This window comes from Triplophysa dalaica, chromosome 6, assembly GCF_015846415.1.
Source record: "Triplophysa dalaica isolate WHDGS20190420 chromosome 6, ASM1584641v1, whole genome shotgun sequence".
NCBI lineage: Eukaryota > Metazoa > Chordata > Actinopteri > Cypriniformes > Nemacheilidae > Triplophysa > Triplophysa dalaica.
In genome coordinates, this window is record NC_079547.1 from 7,884,264 (window position 1) to 7,906,473 (window position 22,210).

General features: G+C 39.8%; 1 protein-coding gene across 3 annotated transcripts in view; it reads right to left on the reverse strand.

The window, feature by feature from the left end:
• btbd8 (BTB domain containing 8) overlaps positions 1–22,210 on the reverse strand; it is a 37,512-nt gene that overhangs the window by 2,532 nt on the left and 12,770 nt on the right. For 2 of the 3 annotated variants that reach the window (XM_056750684.1, XM_056750682.1), the window contains 10 exons: positions 17,514–17,602; positions 12,559–12,661; positions 10,445–10,627; positions 10,187–10,360; positions 7,131–7,260; positions 4,609–4,670; positions 3,614–4,196; positions 2,595–2,682; positions 2,328–2,446; positions 348–2,135 (listed from right to left, as the gene is read on the reverse strand). In XM_056750684.1, coding sequence (XP_056606662.1) covers positions 348–2,135; positions 2,328–2,446; positions 2,595–2,682; positions 3,614–4,196; positions 4,609–4,670; positions 7,131–7,260; positions 10,187–10,360; positions 10,445–10,627; positions 12,559–12,661; positions 17,514–17,602 — 3,319 coding nt within the window. The remainder of the gene's footprint in view (positions 1–347; positions 2,136–2,327; positions 2,447–2,594; positions 2,683–3,613; positions 4,197–4,608; positions 4,671–7,130; positions 7,261–10,186; positions 10,361–10,444; positions 10,628–12,558; positions 12,662–17,513; positions 17,603–22,210) is intronic. The other variant, XM_056750683.1, reaches the window with a different exon arrangement.

Sequence of the window (22,210 nt, forward strand, 5' to 3'; positions counted from 1 at the left end):
GAGGCAACCCGACCATGCCACATACAGTAACAGATGGTCTGACTCAGCATACTACAACACACACAGCTAGGTACGTCGACTGTAGAAAATGCTTGTAAAGCTGGGCAAAGTGCCTCAGAATAAAGGTTTCCGTTTAGCTTTTTGAAGTTTCAGATAAAACAGTCAAAAAACACGTATTTATATAATTAATAGAATGGGAAAAGGAGACAGTAACATGTTTCTGACTAAAATAGTAAGCTATCAAGATTTGGCCCATTGATATAGTTAGAATTTCTATGTTGAATGGGTCAGAATGAGAGACGGTGAGTGGATATTTTAGGGGTATGGGCTCCAACATTATACATTACCTGCTGGAGAGTGTGCAAGTGAGCTCGCGTTCAGCTGTGGCTCAGGTAAATCTAGCTCCAGGTCGGCTTTTTTGCTGTCTATATGCTTGGCCTGCGGACTGCCATACTGTTCTGCCATCCACAGGTTTAGGTGACTGGGGCGCTCCTGTGCAGGTAGTTCACAGGTGTTTCTGTCAAGCACAGGGGTAGCCGATTGATTATATGCACAATCCTCCTGTAGAGAATCCCCAACTTCTGTCAGTAATCCAGCAGATTTGCACTCTTTTCCATTTTCTTGATGGCTCTTCGCTGTGCTTGTGAAATGCTGGGATGAGCAGTCATTCTGAGAGTTTTGTGGTTCTCTGTCAAAGACATCACCATGTGTGTCATCTGACTGGTGAGGTTGATTCAGGGCACCTCCCTCTTCACATCTAAGCTCCTCACATTCATCCACAGAGAGCAAAACAGAACGGTGGAAGTTAGATGATTGGTATTCAGGTTGCTTATTTTCCTGGTCCACAGCATCTTCAAACGCCAGGTTGACTATACCTTGAAATTGTGGAAAAGGTTCTGAAACTGGGGCAGACATTTCTCCTGGCACAACCTCGATCTCAGACCTCTCATCTTCAGTCTCCTCCTCCTCCTCTGACGAGAAAATCTGGTGGTCCTGCACATCCTTCATGTTTTTTACAGTAGCATCAGTTTTGCAAAGTATCTCTTTCCCTGTCACCTCATCCTTTCTTATCCATGATTGTGGTCTCTGACGTCCTGCCTCCTCCTCACTTGTTGTCTCTGCATCCTGTCCTCTTAGCTGCACCTCAACACGTAGTGCAGTCCCGCTCTCATACATCTTAAGCTCCTCAGGTGTGCTTGTGTCACTACTGCTTCGACCCAGGAAATCAGGGCAGCGCATAGTCCCGCATTTCGAATCGCCACGTTCATGGGAGCAGTAGTCGTCATCTTGCGAGCCACCTGCATCATAATCTTCTGACCGTGGCTTTATGTCATCAGACGATGTGGTAGCACTGCCAGTTTCAGACTCGGGGCTAATCTGAATATGAAGCCCATTTGACAATTCCTCTAGGGCAGTCTCCACACTGCCTAGACTGCAGGGTGTATCAGGAGGATGGTCTGATTCTTTTGAAGAGTTCGTGGAATGCTGCCTTTGCTGCGGCCCAGAGAGATAGGGAGGATTGAAATGACCTGACATATTTGTATTTACAGAGTTTTGCATTTCTTGGGTCACTGACTGAGTCTTCACATCTTTGCTGCGTAGTATTATTGGTGGATGACTTGTTTTATCCACATCCTGAATCTTTGTGGATATGGCTGATGCATCCTTCGGGGTAGCTTCCTGCACTATTTTTGACTGGTCTAACACAGCCGGGCTGACAAGTGTCTGATGCTTCGAAGATGTAGGAACTGTTGAACTTGCCACGCCCTGTTTTCTTGTCTTACCTTCAGAAGAAGTTGGATGCCGAGCAACCTTTTTATTTTCTGAGAGTTTAGGGCTAGATGCTGAATCTTTCTTTTTAGCACCAGTGGAAGTAGTTGTGTTTTTGAGAGCTCCAGAGGATTTTAGAGATGATTTTGTTGCAGGCGTTTCTGGAGCTTTTGGTTTGGATCCCGTCTTATTCAGAACTGGGGATGACTGCTTCAAAGTAGAAGTTTTGAGGCTGGGCTTTAATTCAGGGATGGCTTTTGTTGTCTTCTTAGTCGTTAACGGTTTGGATACATCTTTCTCTACCTCCTTTCTGGGGACGGCCTGCTTTCTGGAACTAACCGCGGAGCTGGCTCTGGATGAAACTGCTTGAAAAAGCAATAGACAAAATTGCAATTTCAATCCAAAATCATAATTTCTAAACATGTTACTGTAGTTCATACTCTTCCAAAAAATTGAGTGCAGTTTCTATCCACTTAAAGGGAAATTTAATATATAAGTATATAAAAAGCTGCAGCTAATAACCATCTGATCCATTCTGAAGCTCCAGTTTTTCTTACCATTGATCTCTGCAAGCCCTGAGACTGTGCTTCTCTTTGGATCCGAGCGAGCTGCAGATATTGCAGGTCCTGCTTGGTTGTTTGTAATGGGTTTTGCCTTGTTTGCTTTATTTGTGGGGCTGTTTTGACACAAAGAAGGACATTGACTATCCGATGAAGAAAATGGTGCATAATAAACTATTTAGAGCTGATACAAACTAAGTAATTCACAATTATTAGTCCAAGTGTAAAGACCACAGCCTGTGTTGATACTGTATACTCACTTACCTGTTAGTCTTGGCTATATCTGGTTTCGGAGCAGGTTTGGTTAAAGTGGATTTTGATGTTACCCTGGATTGAGGCTTTGACCTGAGACCTAGAAAAAAACAATAATGGTTCAGTAAGCATTATTGTTACATATGACATTTTGAATGTTTGTAGTTATAAAAATGAATTATAAACAAATAAGTCCAAACATTTCATATGTATCTCCCTCTATGGCCCAGTAATATAATTACACAGTACAAATGGCTCCAATTCTGTTCAAAACACTGTAAATGTATAAATGTTTGTAATATTAATTGTACCTTTCACAAACTTTGCATGTTCTGTAGCATCTCTGTGCATTCTACACCTACATTCCGTAAGTATTGTGAACAAGGAAATGAGTACAGGCAGCTTTAGCAGTGCTAAGTAGCTTATAATGAGCTAAATCTCCATTAAAACCTGCCCTGCTGAGCTAAGACATTTTCATACACGAGTCATGTAAGGGTGCCAATAAAACACCTGGTAGCAGAGAATTTGTTGAGATTGAATCAAAAGCAAGAGGTAAAGCCTTTGCCTGAAGCCTTATGTGAAAAACTGACAATGCTCTAAAACTTTACAGATAAGTTAATCAGATTGTAAAATGCAAGTTGTGAAAATAAAGAATTTTCATTTTAATAATTTGAATAGTATTAGTAACATGTCACCAGTTGCATATGAGCATACTGCTATTGTTGATTATCATTATTTCTGACTATTAAATGCAATATAATACCACAATAATACTTTATGTCATGATAAAAATCTTACTGGTTAGTTTAAAAACAACGCTAAAATCTAAGCTAAAAAGAGGTGACTGGGCATTCATTGTATTCCCGCTCATAAAATTTGGAACAGCTTCACAATTCAAATAAGAACTGCCCTCAAATAAAGTTTAGAGGGCAGCATGCAAGGGATCTTGTATATGTGGTAGAAGTAAGTTTAGTTAAAGTTAATGTTGTGCGCGAAATCAGTGACGAATTTGGGTTAACGCTGAACAACACCTGTGATTGTACTGTGGCCATTGTTGCAAGGAGTCCCAGTGCTGTTGTCTGGTGAAGTGCTACCAGAGTTATTCGGGGCAGGCTGGGTATTGCTGGTGCAGGTAAAGGCTGGTTCCAGAGGCAGATCTTCAACTGATGATGTGTTCTGAGATTTTCCTGCTTTAGTCTGGCTTGCCACAAAATCAGTCCCAGCAGGGGAAGACTTTGGCCTTGCCCCTGGATTGGGCTTCCTGTCCAGCACCCCCTTTCCTATAGGTGAGCCACGGGCACCTAGAGCAGGAGAATTTTCCCGCTGAGAGCTTGAACCACCAGTGCCATTCAAAACTGGTTTAACAGACGATGTAGTCCTGATTTTAGCTGCTGTGTGGACTGACTTCACTTTATCATTCCTGCTTTGGACTGAGATGTTGTTGCTAGCTTTTGTTTTTCCACCAGGAGCTGTGAGGCCAAGAGCATCAGACTTCATGGTGCCTGATCCTGCGCCTACAAGCCTTGCCAGGGAACCCTGTGGACCTTGTGATACCTTAATGGGAGTAGGAGTATCACATGCAGATGAAGAGCCAGAGAGGCATTTTGCAGACTTCTGTTGCAAGAGTGAGAGAGGGAGAAAGAGACAGGCAGAGAAAGACTTTGATGGCTCATACTAAATCATATCAGCAACCCATTTCACACAGGAATCTCAGACATTCCAGATACTCCTAAAAACCTTAAATTGACACATAAATCTTAAATAGTCATTCAAGTGAACCCTTTTGAGATTTATATTGACCATAGCTGTAATTATCAGCAAATAATTTACAATTATTATGTATCCACGACTGTTTTAATTGCAACAATGCAAAATTGTGTACATTTAAAGCTGAGCTATTAGCCACAGTTGTTTATAAAAGAGACCAAGTATATACATTTCATATATAAATATTTTATAAACCCAAGTAACATTCAGTTTAACTTAAATACATCATAAAATATTAGCTAAGATGAAGGCGCTGTACCTGAGAGCTGCTGAGCACAGGTTTCTTCCCAGGTCTTTTACATTCGCCTTTATCAAGAGCAGCTGAGGGGTTTAAAGAAAAGATGATTTTAAATTACTGCTTCAGTTTAAGTAACCTCCATCCCCACATGTTTCCTCAATCAGGTAAACAAGTACTTGTACACTTCCAATCAGTCTTATAGCTTGTCCACACCAGGATGATAATTGGCGTGTTTATCGTCAACGTTTAACGCCACATGACTAAGCAAAGAGCGCTAATGTGAGTGTGCACACCTACATTTAAAATGGCAGGCGTAAAAGCCCGCCTCAGCTTCTGCCTGAAGCTGCTGAAGTTACAGTAAAACATGACCTGGTGGCGCTCAAGCACACATTGACGAAGAGGAAGAAAGATGAATTCTTCTTCTGTGTGACAAGTGAGTGTCAGATGTATAAAGTTGCGCAGCGCCCATTTTGTACCGGGGTTTTTCTGTTTTTCATTAAGAGCCATCTATGTCAAGGAGGGAATTTGCACATTCCCTCAGCTCATCCCCAGTGAAAATCGTTCGAGTATGAAAGCCGAAAAACATCTCGAAAATCGCTGGCGATAAGCGTGTACAATTATTGTCCCGGTGTGGACAGGCCTTTAATCAGTAAAAGTAGCAGTCTGTCATCGGGTGTTCAGTCTAGTTTTGAGCATGCTGCTATTCAGCCCCTCCTAAAAAAAGTGAGGTCCTTTTAACATGAGTAATCTTCACCCCATTGTTGAGCTGCCTTTCATATCTAAGCCAATTGTGCAAATTTGTAATGAACAGTTAAATGATTTTTAAAGAGGAATACTATTTAGATAGATTCCAATCTGGTTTTAGAGCCGGCAACAGTACGGAGTCTGCTCTTTTGAGGGTCTCCAATGACGTTTTAAGAGGCCTTGACTCTGGAAGCTTTGTTGTTCTACTTTTTTTAGATCTTACTGCAGCATTTGATAAAGCAGATCATAATATACGTATTGCTCATCTCAGGAACCACGTTGGTGTTCAGGGCTTAGCCCTAAAACGGTTCTCTTCTTATTTGAAGGATTGGACCTTTTCAGTCAGTTTAGGTGACTACTCTTCTTCTACTGGTCCTCTTGTCTATGGGGTTCCTCAGGGATCTATTCTGGGGCCAATAAAATTTTCCCTATATATGTTGCCTTCGAGTTTTATTTTAGATACACTCTGAAAAAATCATATAGTTACAATGTGATTCAGATAAAATTAGAAAAAAAGTGCAGCATTGTAAATAGACCTGCTCACGCTGCATCCAAAAACGTTTTACTTACTTTTTTTACACCCATGTTCCTAACCAATCACAGAGATGTTCTTTTTCATTAATGCAAAACAAATCAATTGAAAAATTCATAGACATTTCTCAGCATGTTTAATTGGTGTAGCCTATGATAATTATTTTAAAGTACAGAACTGACAATAATAATCATGTTTACAATGTCAGGGTCAATAATCAATAATAATGTTTTTTTATTCAAGTATAATATATACACTTAAATAAAATTCTGCTGATTTGCTTCTGTGTACATGGGAAGATCCATCAGCATTTAACTTTTGCATTTAAGTATATAATTTGTGCAAATGAAGATTGCATTCAATTAACAAAATGCATTTCTAGTGAACATACTTTTTTGTAACATTAAAAGGTCTTTATGTAACAAATGCCATGTCAGATGTAACATTACAGACTACTGTAATGTTACTGGTAAGGTAAGTGGCCCATTTTTTTATGATGATATAACACACGAGCAGGCACAAACACACACGCACGCACGCACGCACAAATCAATTTTTCTTTTTTCTATGGACTGGACTTGAACTGCCACAATTTATGCAGAAATGCTACCGCAGTTATACTGCATGTATGAAAAAAGAGGCTTACTTGCCAGTGCTGTAGCTCTGATGGTAACAGCACTGCTGTCATGGCAGAAACAATCTAAATAAACCAATAGTTCCTCTGAAGGAATCCAGTCTTTGTGTGTGCTGTCGCATGCAGAATGCTTTAAAACACCATATGTCAAGCTTTGCAGTATGTACGGTCACTTTACAAAACAGAATGTAGACATGATCTTGACACAAAATGCAATGCATTATTTATGTGCTGGCATGTATGCTTCAACATGCTAATTAGAACTACAAAGCTTATTGTATTTAATCTGAACCAAAGCACCAAAAAAGGATTGGAACCAATCCTTTAAGAAAAAAACATTGAATTCTAGCTTTAATTGCTTAAGCCTACCAAAGCTTCACTGTGTCTTATAAAAACGATTTGTAAATGTCGATGAATTGACAGGAGGTTATAAAGCATAGCCTGCATGACCAGCTCCAGATACCATACAAACACTGAACCCTATTGAACACACACAAGCGCATTTTGACTGCCATTAAATAGAGCTGTTATAGAAAGCTTTTTTTCTTATGTGTGGTTAAAGGATGAATCCTGTAAATAACCCATTTCTTTTGTTAATTCTAAATGATTACCAAGTCTCCATTCTCTGCTTACCTGCTAGTAATTTTTCTCGGTATCTGGGTTGCAGGGAGTCCCATCCTTTTGTGTGTCGCACTGCAAAGAAGGATTGAAGCAGAAAGGTCCAGAGCCTCGTGCGTAACAAACACAGCTCATCCCTGAATGGCTACCAGAGAGAACGAGTAAGAGAGAGTCAGTCAGAAGGCAAGAAAGCAAGAGAGAAGGAGGGAGGTTGGGTACAGTAGCAGCAGAAAAACAGCAGCGAATCAGCAGCTGCTTCAAAGGCTGGTTGTCTTGGCAACCGATCACCATTGGCTCCCTCTACCCTTGACGGGATCCTCTCCAGCTAAATGAATGATGTCACCAGCTGTGGCTTGTGTTCTACACCGAATGTTGATTAAAATACACTCATAATTGCTTTTTGTTCTGCTTTAGCCTTTTCAACCTTTATTTTATTTCTCCCTTCCCTTCCTCTAATGGACATAAAACCAGATTAAACATGGCCACACCCATAACTCTGGTCTTCCATCCTGCCACTTCCCCTGGGATGTGAATTAATGCACAAAGAGAGATGAAGAGGCAGTTATTTGGAGAGAGAGAAAAATAACCTAAGCATGTTTTTACCATGACCTTTTCTTATTTCTATTTGTTGGGTCACTTTTCTGTAATCCAGGCCTGGCCAAATACATTATTAGAAAAGTGCAAATCCCAGGATAAAATGATGCCTGTTACACACGTGCCATTAAACACAGAGGCTTTGTTTGGCAGAGCTTTGCTGCAGGCACTAGCTACACAGCAAGTATTATAACAACCAAAACACTATTGCAGTTAACTGATTAATCTTAACAAGAAATCTGAAATTTCAAAATGAACTCAATCCATATCCAAAACTATTTAAGCCTACTTAATGTCATTTTTTAAAGCAATTGTATTCTGCATTGACCATTATGAAACACTGTTTTTGAAGGCTGATACAACTTTCCAGCCATGTCAAATATATGACACCACAACAAAAATGGAGCAAAACACCTGTTTACCAACCAACTACACTGTAAAAAACTTAACATTTTGAGTTAATTCAACGTAAAAACATTAGTTAACTAATATTTTTAAGTTGAATTAACTTAATTAACTTAATAATAACAATTCTTTACACTCTATGTATATAATGTAACACCTAATGTAACAACTGAAAATGTAATAATAGCATACGAATGTCATTAATATGTTAAGTAATGTTCATCAGTTCTCAAAACTGATTAAATCTTGAGCTCAATATGAGAAATTAATTACATTCAAATCGCTCTTAATTGTTATAATTGTAAATATAAATAAATTCATTCTTGTATTCCTTGTACCAGAGAAACACTGACTGTTTTGTGTTACTTTGATTAAAAAAGCTCTTGGCTTTCTAACTATTCAAAAGAATCCAAACAAAATCCACAGAATCAATATTTCCAAAGAAAAAATATGTACAACGATTGTTATGTGCCTCAGGTTAAACGGCAACACTGTCAAACATTGTTTGTTAAGCTGCTCAAAAGACTCTTTATATCCTGAGAGCAATAACTAAATAATATATAACTATAATAATAAAAGTGGTCTAGAAATGTATATCTTCTAGGGAAGGCACAGGACTTTGACAAGTCTGTTGAGAAAAGTCATATAGACCTGTCAAGAAAGTCATATACACGCAGGGCGGCATGCTTTTAATAATTTAATTCAATTTTTGATTAATATTCTATTCCTTTAATATAAATTAATTGATAAACAAAATCAGTTCATGACATTAAATATTCTGGGATTTTTCACAAATGCCAAATACTTTCAGTAATATAGTTTTGCAGGTTTTTCAAGCATTTGTTTTGGATTTAATCTGACTAATTTTTTTCTATTTCTTCAGAATGCCAGGGCATCTGTCACTCGATCATCAGACACATTGCACAGCTTTCCTCCATTACACCTACGCCTTTTGCTCGAGTAGCTCTTTTCTCTAAACAAACACTAGCATCCTCTATCAACTACTACACCACCTTACTGTGTGTTTAGACCACCGCCATCGAGAACATCAAAAATTGCTCTGGGTGCCCTTCCAACAACGTTGTAAAATGAGTCTTAGGCACGCTGACACGCTGACGTTAATACAAATCTTATCTTGGTTTTAAAAGGGCCACAAAGCAAAAAAGCTGGTTGATCTTGTGCAGACTGACCACAAGAAATTGATTGGTGGAAAGAACTATTGTAGTTACACGTTTGCTAACAAAATAATATTCTAAGGCAGTAACACTTTTTTGCAGGCTCTGGCGCAAAAGTTAGCATGAAATTCCCGCTTATTTACAGAAAATGTATAACGTTATTGCACATCATCAGCAACTCAGCAACACATACAATCTGAGACACCTTGGTCCACGCATCATTTTTTTTATGTACCTGTTCGCAAACGGCCAAGACGCCCTCAACAGCCAAGTTACAACGCTGCTGGTCGCCGGCTGACATTGAAAATTAATAACTTCCAGCCACTTTGACGCTCTCGATGGAGTCGGTCTGAACGCACAGTAACAGTTGTCATAGGAACGTATTAAGCAAAATGTCTTCTTGATGGTTAAGAACACATAGCACCACAGAATCATCAAAACAAAATTTGTTGTTTTTGAAAACTAAAAGAAACATTTTCTCTTACAATAAAAATGAACAGGTGCTAAGACTTGCCTTTCATCATGTGCAAAGAAACCCTCACTTCTGTTAAATCTGTCTGGTAAAATTTTTCATAAGAAAATGACAAAATACAGTACATAAACAAAACACAAAGCTAATTGTTCAGTTAGTCAAAAACAACTTTTTAAATGTTAAATGTCTTCGCAAAGATGCATCCTCAAGTATGTAATTACTTTAATAAAGTACTATACTGTATATGTTTCACTGTTAGCTAAGCTTGAAATGCAACGCACTATGCAAATGTAAATGCAAAATGTATAGGGGCTGTTTGATCTCCAAAGGATGAAGACCCCTGAATTACCAGAGACTCTGTTGAGATCATATTTACCACATTTCTTGCATACTAAATGATCAAAGTGTTGGCATTCTTTGTTTACCTCTTCTTCCTCCAGGGTGGCTTTGTCATCAGCAATAATGTCTACCTCTGCTGGGTCACCACATAGCCGATCAACAGCAGTAAAGAGGTCACAGCAGTTCTCCACAGTAATGCCCTCCCGCACGGCAACACATACCTTCCTGAGTAGAGTGGGGTCACGTGTAAACTCTTCTCTCTGTAACAAACCACATCTAACTGTCTTAGCTGACATGAGAGCTAATTTCTAAATATGTCCATGATAGCCTGTGAAAGGTTGTACCCGTCTGAGATTGTGGAAGGCAGCGGTGTGTGTTACCCGGGGCAGGTGTGTGACAATCATGTGCAGGCACTCTTTTTGCAGTTCATTGACCAGACCTAGCACCTGCTTTGCCCATTTCACTTCTGGCAGGCTACCAATCAGCTGCTCGCTGCCAGAGAGCACTGATACCACACTCTGTACAGACTGAAACACAAAATCAGACACGCAATGAAATACAACAACATGTGAACACCACACACTTTCTATAGTCCATCTTCCTCTGACTAACAATGGCCACACTTTTAAAGAGATTTCAGCAGTATTTAAAGGGGTCATATGGCGGAAATACATGTTTTTCTGTTTCTTTGGTGTGTTATAAGTTGCCCATGCATGTATTAGACATGTAAAATGGTGAAAAGTGTTGGAACAAAAGACACTATCTAAAAGCAAATGTGAACACAGACCTGCCTGAATCGACTCGCGTAACCACACCACCACGCATGTACATCACTTTGTGGTATGATTTGAATAAGGCCCAAATGTATAAAAATCGTGTATACAAATTGTAATACATCTAAAGCAAACAATAATATTCGTTTTAGCCGAGTCAAATGACCCCTTTAACTTTAATCAAATCAAGAGGGGGAACCCTGTGTTATACAACCAGACATGGCTCTCTGCAGCTGCTGAAGGTCTGAATGTGTGGGTTTAGGGCATTGCTAGTTTGGAATGAGTCATGTGCAATTATGACACACAATACTCTGAATCAAACTGAGCATGATATAATGTATAATATGTGTGTGTCTATATATTTATTTATATATATATATATATAGTATCTCACAGAAGTGAAACAACCCTCACATTTTCCTAAATATTTTATTATATCTTTTCATGTGACAACGCTGAAGAAATGACATCTGGCTACAATGTAAAGTAGTGAGTGTATAGCTTGTATAACAGTATAAATTTGCGGTCCCCTCAAAATAAGTCAACACACAACCGTTAATGTCTAAACCGCTGGCAACAAAAGTGAGTACCAAATCGGGCCCAAAGTGTCAATATTTTGTGTGGCCACCATTTTTTTTCCAGCACTGCCTTAATCCTCATGGGTATGTAGTTCACCAGAGGTTCACAAGGTGCCACTGGAGTCCTCTTCCAATCCTCCATGACGACATCACAGAGCTGGTGGATGTTAGAGACCTTGCGCTCATCCACCTTCTGTTTGAGTATGCCCCACAGATGTTCCATAGGGTTTAAGTCTTACCCTCAGCTTATTTAGCAAGGCAGTGGTCTTCTTGGAGGTGTGTTTGGGGTCGTTATCATGTTAGAATACTGCCCTGCGGCCCAGTCTCCAAAGGGAGGGGATCCTGCTCTGTTTCAGTAAGTCACAGTACATGTTGGCATTCATGGCTGCCTCAATGAACTGTAGCTCCCCAGTGCCGGCAGCACCAATGCAGCCCCAGACCATGATACTCCCACCACTATGCTTGACTGTAGGCAAGACACACTTGTCTTTGTCCTCCTCACCTTGTTGCCGCGACACACGTTTGACACCATCTGAACAAAATTAGTGAATCTTGGTCTCATCAGACCACAGGACATGGTTCCAGTAATCCATGTCCTTAGTCTGCTTGTCTTCAGCAAACTCTTTGTGGGCTTTCTTGTGCGTCATCTTTAGAAGAGGCTTCCTTCGGGGACGACAGCCATGCAGACTAATTTGATGCAGGGTAAGACGTTTGGTCTGAGCACTGACAGGCTGATCCCGACAGGCTGATCCCCCACCCATTCAACCTCTGCAGCAATGCTGGCAGCACTCATATGTCTATTTCCCAAAGACAACCTCTGGATATAACGCTGAACACTATGGTTGGGCATCGTTTTATATACTGTTGATTTTTTTAGATATTATTATTTTGTGTGAACTTTACGTTAAAATTTCTTTTATGAAATAACTTGTTCAGGGCAGGACTAAATTTTTAAACCGTAATTTTCAAAATTCCTCTTATTTTCCCCCATTTTCCAGATTCTGCAAGGGGAGTGTAAACATTTGACCCAAACTGTGGATTATGTATACACCATACAAGTTATATATAAACATACATACAAAAATGTTTATGTTAGGGTTTACGAACCATGTTTTGAGTGACAGTGTTGAAGCAATCTCTCTGTAGCTCTGGGGGGAGGAGGGCAAAATTCCTCTCTGACCAGCACCTCACAAAATGTTCAGCTACCCATCTTTGACAAAAAGAAAAAACAAATAAAATCTTTCACGTCTTTTCCCTATGAGTACAATTCAAAAATAATTTCCATTGGAATTATTTATTAATTTAGCTTTTGTGGAAAGCATGTTTCTTTTGTAGGGAAAGTCCGGAATTTGGAATTGCCTTCATTCGAGAGAGTCCCTGGCTCCACATGTTGAATTTCTTTGTGGTCATGCAAATTCAGTGATTTCTTTAAGCAATAGTCTTTATCATGAACACCATACACATCTTAGCGTACTGCTTTGGCGATGCAGTGATCAAGTCCGACTTAAAGTCTACTGACTTTACAAGGGGACGGGATATAACGATACTTCGTAGTATAATATTTAGCGATGCAAAAATGTTAAGATGCGCATTATAGAGAGATGGTGTTATTTTACGATATGATGTTTAATTCTATTTGCTGAGCTGTCAAGATGATACCTACTCTGTGCCAGCATGTCACATGTGCTTATCTCACATTTGCGGTAGAGAGAAGTCTCTGGGAGAAGGGAAAGTAGAAGACTCAATCTGTGTCTCCACGTGGTTAACAAATCGTCTTTTTTTTCTTCAAAATGGCCGGTAAAACGCAGCGAACTTGAAGCGTGACTGCTGGCAAGTCACCCCGGAAACTCATTACAAAGGCAAGCACATAGATTTTTATATGCCTATGTTAATTTATCCGCTAATGTGAGCTGGTGCATAACGTGATATGCAACATAAATTAAGCCAAAGAAACCAGCGCTGTACCGATTACAGAAGTGATGGAGTGAGTCGTACGTACATTAAAAGATTGAATGACATGCGAAAAAAATGACATGCGAAAAAGTATGTGATTTGCATGATTGAAGAAATGTAAAACAGTTTATGGTATATCTCTTTTTTAAAGATATTTCTAAATCATTATTGTCTCAAGCAAAGACAGTGCAGCTGCAAGGAGGCATGAGCCAATAGCGTTTGTGTGTGAGCTCTGTCAGAGTGTTTCATTGGTTGAATGTACTGAATAAATAAGCCTCACTAATTAACGAGTTAATTTAGTCAAAATGAGACTGAATGAACTGGTACATGACGTCCATGGTCTATATTCTCTGTGTTGCAACAATGCATATCTAGTAGTTAACAAACGTTTCTGGAAAATAAAGGTAATGACCTGGTTTAATTTAATCCTAAAGTCAAGTAAATTGTGTCAAAACAGTTAAATCTTTGTATGGAACATTTTAATTTTAACATTTAAATTAGTTAATCCAGTTAAATTTTAAGATATAAATATAATTTAGATTTCATTGACTAAAACTAAACGAAAACTAAAATGATGGGGATGACTATGTCAAAAGACTATGAAAAATTAAAAATCTAAATTTGCAGTAAAAATTGACACTAAGTGACTAAACTCCAGTACAGAAGGTTCAGTTAAGCCATAAAATGTTAAAACTCTTAATTAGGTTGTATGTAAAACAAAAAAAGTTAAACTGAACTGAAATTGTAAAAAAAGTAGAAATTAAATGGTAATCGAATTTCAGTTTCATTTTTTTATTTTGATTAAAATATCGAGATGTGTCTCATGAGCTGAGTGAATCATTTCACCCCTAATCTCTACTCTTATCAACATGAATGTCTCACATTGTCTACTTGACTAGCCAAAGTATATCACTTAAGAACTTGATATTAAGATGAAGCAAAAAACATAATCAGATGATCCTAAAGGACTCCTGAAGTTTGTTTTCCACGGTTAACAACACAGGGGCTATGGGCGCAACTGGCAGTTCTATCTTATACAATCATCTCATTGAGCTCATCCTGATGCGTGACTCCTCAACCTCCTACACAGAATAGAGGCATCAGAGAAAATACACACATACACTTGCTCGCTTTCTTCTTCTGGAAAAACATCCACCTACATTCACACGTTCTCTTAGCTGGTACGTATACCGCAGTGCACGAGTGAAAAGATTCAAATAAAAGACTTGAGCAAATCAGGCAATTGAATGCGTTTACAGTTGGCATCAAAGAGGCCGCGCAACAGTGTTTCATTCTGTAATAAATCTCAATAAAATGGAAGGAAGGAGGCGGGAACCGGCAAACATTTAAACATTTAATAAATTAATATAACAGCCGGCGGCCCCTCACGGACGACAGCCGGCGAACAAAACATGAACATAAATATAAATACAAACATAACATAAGTTCGGGCACGGTCCTCTCTCTTCGACGGTCCGGTCGCTCGTTCCTTTTATATGCTCCCATCTCCTACGTGATTCGAGCCCGGTGTGCGCACAGCTGGCGCTAATTCACAATTACTCACCGGACTCGAACCACGGTCTCGCCCCGCCTACTCTACTACATACCCCCATCACCCCTCACAGGCCGGGGGGTACCCCCGCGACTGTGCAAGCTCCCTCCCCCTCCCTCGGGGGGGATGGGGTGGGGGGTATGCAGCGTTGAGACGAGACAACGGAGACGGGAGCCCTCGGAGCGACCGGAAAGAGAGAGGGGAGAGAGGAAAAAAAAAAATCCGGTTCCCCGACATGCTGCCGCTCGTTCCTCAACCAGGCGGAGTACTCTCCTTCGCGGTGCCTTGCGGTGGCCCTGGGGCTTCGGTGGACGGCTCGACCGTCCGCCCCCTGGTGGCCGGCGGTGGCTCCTCCTTTATCCGGGAGTCGGGGCGGGTTCCCTGTCCCCTGTTCCTCCCCCTTGGGCGGACGGACGCAGGCTCCGGCCTCTGGCAGGCGGTGGCTCACCCGGCACTTCCGCCCCCTGCTCCTCCCCCTCGGGGGACGGACACAGGCTCCGGCCTCTGGCGGACGGCGGCAACCCCCCCGCTCCCACTTGGACGAAAGCCACCCCACCTCGACCCAGGGGCGCGGCAGCAAAGGCCGCCGTTCCACCGAAGTTTGACGGTGGCCGCACTGTGCACTTCCGCTTCCCCAGAGCCACCGCTTCGGGCAGCCACTGGCGGACGCCCTTCGTCCGCGCTGCCCGAACTCTCCGGCACCGCGAGGCCACTCGGCAGCGAGGACTCTCCGACAGCATGTCTCTCCTTCCTCCCGGGTTTCGGCACCAATGTAATAAATGTCAATAAAATGGAAGGAAGGAGGCGGGAACCGGCAAACATTTAAACATTTAATAAATTAATATAACAGCCGGCGGCCCCTCACGGACGACAGCCGGCGAACAAAACATGAACATAAATATAAATACAAACATAACATAAGTTCGGGCCCGGTCCTCTCTCTTCGACGGTCCGGTCGCTCGTTCCTTTTATATGCTCCCATCTCCTACGTGATTCGAGCCCGGTGTGCGCACAGCTGGCGCTAATTCACAATTACTCACCGGACTCGAACCACGGTCTCGCCCCGCCTACTCTACTACACATTCATTCTGACTTCTTTACAATGCTAAAAGTGCTGTGTTCTCATGCTTAACATCGTCAACTTGTCAAATAAAGAGTTTTACGTATAACGTAGTATTTCTGTGCTCGATACACTCCCCCAGCGATCGTACAGGTTTCAGAAAGTTTTTTCCGAACATATAAAACTGTTTCATAAAAACTTCTCTTAGTCCCTTATTGGACAATTCTACCTGAAAAGCATGCGGCAGGGCCGCAGGAGAAGGAGCATGTGCAGACGTCACTTTCACTTATGTGCAGGAGAGAGAGAGCATATGTTTGCGAAGTTCAGTTGTTTGTTTGTCCAATGCATTTGGGTGATGAATGTTATATAAACGATGGATATAACGCTGGACTTGAAGATCGTTTGAAACTGATATATGGAACCGTCACAGCACTAAAAGATGCCGGACATGAACCGCATGTGGTGAGTGAAACTGATGTCTGTGTTTTGGTGACAATGGATGTGCACGTGCTTTTGTTCAGTCTACCCCTCCCCCCCACATGCCGTATGCTTCTGGAAATAATCGTACAGCTGTATCCATCTTTTATAAATGTGATCAAACTAAATACTCTTCGAAGATATGAAGCATGCAATACTACTCTATCGCTACTCAATATTAATATGAGATTGGCAGAAACCGTGTGTGTTACGGCCGCTTTAACATGTGATTACAATGAATCCGATTTATGATCATATCATAAATCAATCAAGACACAGTGTGTTTTTACCCTTGTCAACATCAAGTGGCTTCTGTAACTGGATATCTGAATGGATTTGAGTTTCACACACAATATTTGAAAAAGTATGCAGTGGTAAAGTGACCCGCTGTGCAAAGTCAACCATTTTAAAGCGGAATGTAGCACAACTAATCTCATACTAATCTTGAGTACCTATAGAGTAGTACAGCATACTTTGCAGGGGGGAGGAACTAAAGCATGAGCACAAAATACATCATCGCATTGTCCCTGCATAACTGTTGATTCACTATAAGTTTGAGTTGTTTGCCTTATGTACATACATGCAGATTGCCAACAAAACACAGACTTTTGACTCAGGTTCACTTACCGCGTGCAGATCATGTCCGGCATATTTTAGCGCTGGGACTGTTCCATCTATCAGTTTCAATCTCTAAATTCAGCGTTATATCCACCAATTATATAACATTCCTCACCAAAATGCAGTGAACAAACAAACATAGCTGAACTTTGTATAAGTGGAAAACAACTATGGTCTTTTATGGTATTGCCGATACTGTACTGTATACTGCCCATGGGTCCCAGATGAAATACTATCTTTTAACACAGCTTAAAGTAAAATAAAACACCCCTGTACAATAACAGGTTTTATAAAGCACTTGCTATAACAAAACGTTTTATGCAATTCAAGATTCTATATCAACAATATTTTCTGTTGATGAGGATTTTAAATTGATATTGAAGAAGAGAACACATTCCTCACCTCACACAGGATTGGTGGAGATTGTGCAGGCCTATAGAATGTGTTATGGCAAGGCACTCCAGTATGGACTTCTGAATTTTATCAACAGGCTGCAAAAATGAAAAACAATGGTTTTCAATAATCACATCTTATTTCACACAGAAAAAAATAAAATTAAAATCTATCTTAAAACCTGTTTTAAACTGGAACTTTATACCCATTAGTCATCTACGGCTGAAATAAATTATTCTCTTCCCATACAGGATTGAAATAACTCACAAAAGGTGACAATTATGTACGAATTTAGTTCAACGGTTTCAGTATTATTTTGCATGCAAGTACAGGAACGTGGTTATTAGGGCTGCAAGATACAGTACACTGAAATAATCAAAATTTTATAATCAATAACCATATCACAACCATTTCCAATAACTTGACGGTTTTAGTACAATTTTATGTACACTGTATCAGTGTTTCGGCTAGGATTTTGTAAAACAGTGGCTCTTGATGACGTTACACGCTTATGAACATATGGGTTACATTACATTTTTATGTAATGTAAATGTAGGTTTTAATACTGCGTTTAAGACACCCCGGAAGTCTGATATTTCCCACCACATACCTGAAAGTAACGTCTGGACTTGCTAACATTAAAAGTATTAGTAACATTATAGTATTAGTAACGTTAATGTATATAATGATTCAGTAGCATTAAAACATTACAAGTATCTTAACCTTAAAAGAGCACTGTTCCATGAATTATTTTCAGGTTGAAGTGGGAATTATCGAAATTCCGAAAGTGCGTGAAGGCAGCAAAAGTTGCATCAGACCCATTTTGATTTTACTCTCTGTACATTGAATACAGCTTATTGTCCAATAAAGCAGTTGTCATTTACATATTCTCTGTTTCTGTTGTCAGTTCTGTTTTATAACCAAGACACATTGTGTGTTAAAATCACCACTCACACCTTAAAGAGCAGAAGCCAGGGCATTAGCATTAGCCGTTACATTTTTTGGGCCATTTAGCATCTCTGCCTTCTCTCTACTGTCTGCCGCTCACTCACATGCTTATCCTGCACCCGGAAGGTGAGACCTCGCGCAAGCGGGGCAATACTGATGACATTTACCCACTGAATGAATGGTTTATCCAAAAAGACGCTAGGTTTGTCTTTATATGGGTCTTCTGAACAAAATCTGCTAAAGGTTTCGGAAAAGTCGCTAAATCTAGTGAAAGAGTTGCAAACCTTAATTTACAAAATTATGAATGAATGGGAAATTGTACACTGGTCACTGTAGTTATGGTAGGGAGGATTTTTGGTGTGGTGGCCCGCCATGGCGAAATGAATGTGGCAAAATAAATATAGCGAAAACAGTGCTGTAGTATGCACATAAAGGGAACATAAGACAGCAAAGATGTAGTGACTTTCACATGTCATCCAACGTTTGTTTATATGTGTCAGCTGACCTCGCTCCTTTTACCTTGAGGCACCAGCTAAAGAATTCCCTTATCGTGATTAAATTTAATTTATTAACAAAATATATAAAAGAATAGCACGTACAAGAATGCTGGGATAATGATAAGCTAATTACAAGAATTAGTACTGACTTTGAAAGAGGGGGCACAGATTGTCAGATCAATGGAAGCACAATCTTCCTAAAGAAGGCATGAATTAAAATCACAATTTTAACCTGAGCTTTCGTTATATAAGAGGGAATCGTATTCAATCGCCCACTGGTTCGCGCATGAGATTACTGAAGTAACAAGTTGTGTGGAACCAGATAGAGCGAGCAGGCAACAAACAAACTTGCCTTTAAAAATAAATTATTCAATATTTAGATATCTTTAAAGACGTTCCAGCTCATGTGGGAAAAACATGGAACATTTGTTCGTTTAATTTCTCAGAGGAATCCTTCGTCAACAAGGCAGAGATCGACACAGGATTTGTGGAGAGTTTAAAATTAAAAAGCAGTGCTGATCCGATATAAATGGCGCAGCAATCTTATGCGTGTAAAACAATTTGTACTATGCGTCACTATGCTTTGTTAGAGGTCAATTGATGTGCCCTGAGCACTATTCGCATGAGATTAGTATTACCTGGGAACCTCTAGTCATTTGTATTAATTGCAGAGGTTGACTTTGATCTTAATGATGTGGTGGGCTCATATATCATTTTTCAAGGTTTTATCCACCGTTTGCGAACAATGGAGGATGTTTTGAAGTGTTTTGGTATTATTTCGGATGCTGGGTGATATCCATAAATTACCGGGAGTCTCCTGTTTGTTTATGTATCATGGAAACTCACGTAAGATTTGATGATCTTTTGTGGGGTTCGAGATCACTGGTCTCAAATGCTGACAGGTACGGTCATATATAATTAAACGCAATACAAGTATAGGCTATAAAAACTATACGCAAAGCCTTGCCATCACATCCGGGATATAAGTCTGTAAATTTGAGTAAAATCATCCCGTGCGATTGCGTCACATGAAATACTTATGTTGGGAGGTAATTTATAAATCACAGGAGGTCTCCAGATAATATGAATGCCGTGCGAAAACTGTGAATTGTGCTAATGCTAATGCTAACGTAACGTGTCAAACCAAATTCACAGAAACCTCCAACTATGCAAACTGCTATCCTATCAAAGCGGTGAACATTTACTTCCAAGTGTCTTCAATGCGGCACGCCTATGGATTAAAGTGAAAAAAAATCTTGTGATTGAAATTATTTTTCAGGCTAATATTCCTTTAACCGACACGTCGAGACCAATAGCGTTTTAAGGGGAGATGTTTTAAACCGCTTTAATATTGCCAGTTTGCGTATTTTAAAAGCAATTTTTTATCGATTTAAAAAAATTGACAAAAAAATCAACCATATACATAACTTGTCAGTGCATGTTTTTATTCATCCAATCAACCAACCAAACAATGTTTTCTGAAACTCTTAATTAACAGGAAAAAAAAGAGAAAAGTGCTTCTTGTGTAAAATTCTTTTGCAAAAGTCTCTAGATTGCAATTCATTTTTTCTGCCTTTTGGCTGTGAAATACATCTACCTCAGCAGCAGCCTGACATGCACTTCTACAAAACCAAGATTAACACGCTACAGTCAGAAAACACTACTGAAAAACACATAATTTTTATTTTTTACTCGAAATTTTCACAAACTGTTAACTATGTCATGAAATATCTGATGTACCGATTGTCAAATATGTGCATGTGAATGTGTTTTGTTATTTAAACACTTTTATAATGATCGCTTTAAGTGGGCGCCGTCATGTTTCTTTCTGCCATGGTCTGAGATCTGTCGGATTTACATCATGTGAATTCATCCTCTTCTCTCAAACTACACAACAGTAAGTGCCTAGTGAACTGGTAGAAGAATAGAGTGATCTTAACAATTGCTTACATTTCGGATACTGAGTATCTGAGGTGAATAGAACACATCCGTCAAATTATATTTTAGGAGATTTTTATTGCCACTTCTATAGACATCAGTGTGTGTATTTTACAAACTCTTCTTTGCTTATTTTGTGCTAATAGGCACCTGTATATGTCTGAAGCCTAAAATAAACATAATGAGGTTGAAAGCACTGCATAGTTGTAATATGTGGCAGGATTGAGTGTGTTTGGCTCAGTGCCAGACAAAGTGCTGAATGTTCTAATCATACCAGTGTAATCGTACGCTTCAAATGGTTCACAACATTATGAAAAGTGAATGAAAGACTTTAAGGACAGGCGACGGAAATCCATCGTAGACTCTCTGCAATTGACGGAAATCCGTCGTAGCGACGGAGAACTTTAATCCATGCACGGCCATTAAAACTGAGCGTTTGTAGAGCTGGCCTCAAAACCAGTGTAAAAAATAGCCTATATTACTTATTGATTTTGATGTTTTCGGATGTAAAAACCATGCAGACATCATAAGTAGACTTCATATAACAGTATAAAACAATAAACTAGCCCAGTTCATCAGACCTTTAACGTTTAACATTTTGTCTATAATTATTATAAAATGATTTGTTTCGTCAAGCATTAGAAGTAATATTAAAGAGTAAGTAACTTTAGATCATGAAAATTACATTTCATGCAGTCTTTTATGTTGCTGTGTTTGAAACTAAACAGTCTGCCAAGTTGTAAGTGCGAAGGTGAATGAATAACAAAGTTATTGACTTGTAAAAAAGGGAGTCGACTCTGAATCATGCAAACAAGACGTGATCTAGTCAAAGTGTCTAGCCGCCCCTTATCTACGTCACTAGAAATAGACCCCGCCTACGTTTTGCTGGGACTGACTTGAAAACTTCACTCTCCTGCCCCAAACACTGTCGCTCGTTCGTGATGCGTGTGCATCATGTCTAGAACCTGTGTTCTACGTTGTGAAACTAAGTCAGTCTTTCTTAAACAACCAAGAAAAACTTTTCAGGAAACAATGGTTACAGGGATGGCACATTTTCAAACGACACCAAAGGAGTATAACCCCAGGGTATTACTGTGAACGAGTCATTTCACGGAAGATTGCTTTAATAATCTTGCCGCGTTCACTGAAGGATATGTTAAACGACTATCCTCGAAAGTTAACATTTACCGTTATTTCTGGGGTATAACAGTTTTTTTACCTAACTATGAACTCAGAATGGGAAGAAGGAGCAGGAAACGGCTAACATTTAAGCAACTTTTTAATCAAATAAACAAACCACAAAACGAAAGTAAAATGCCGACA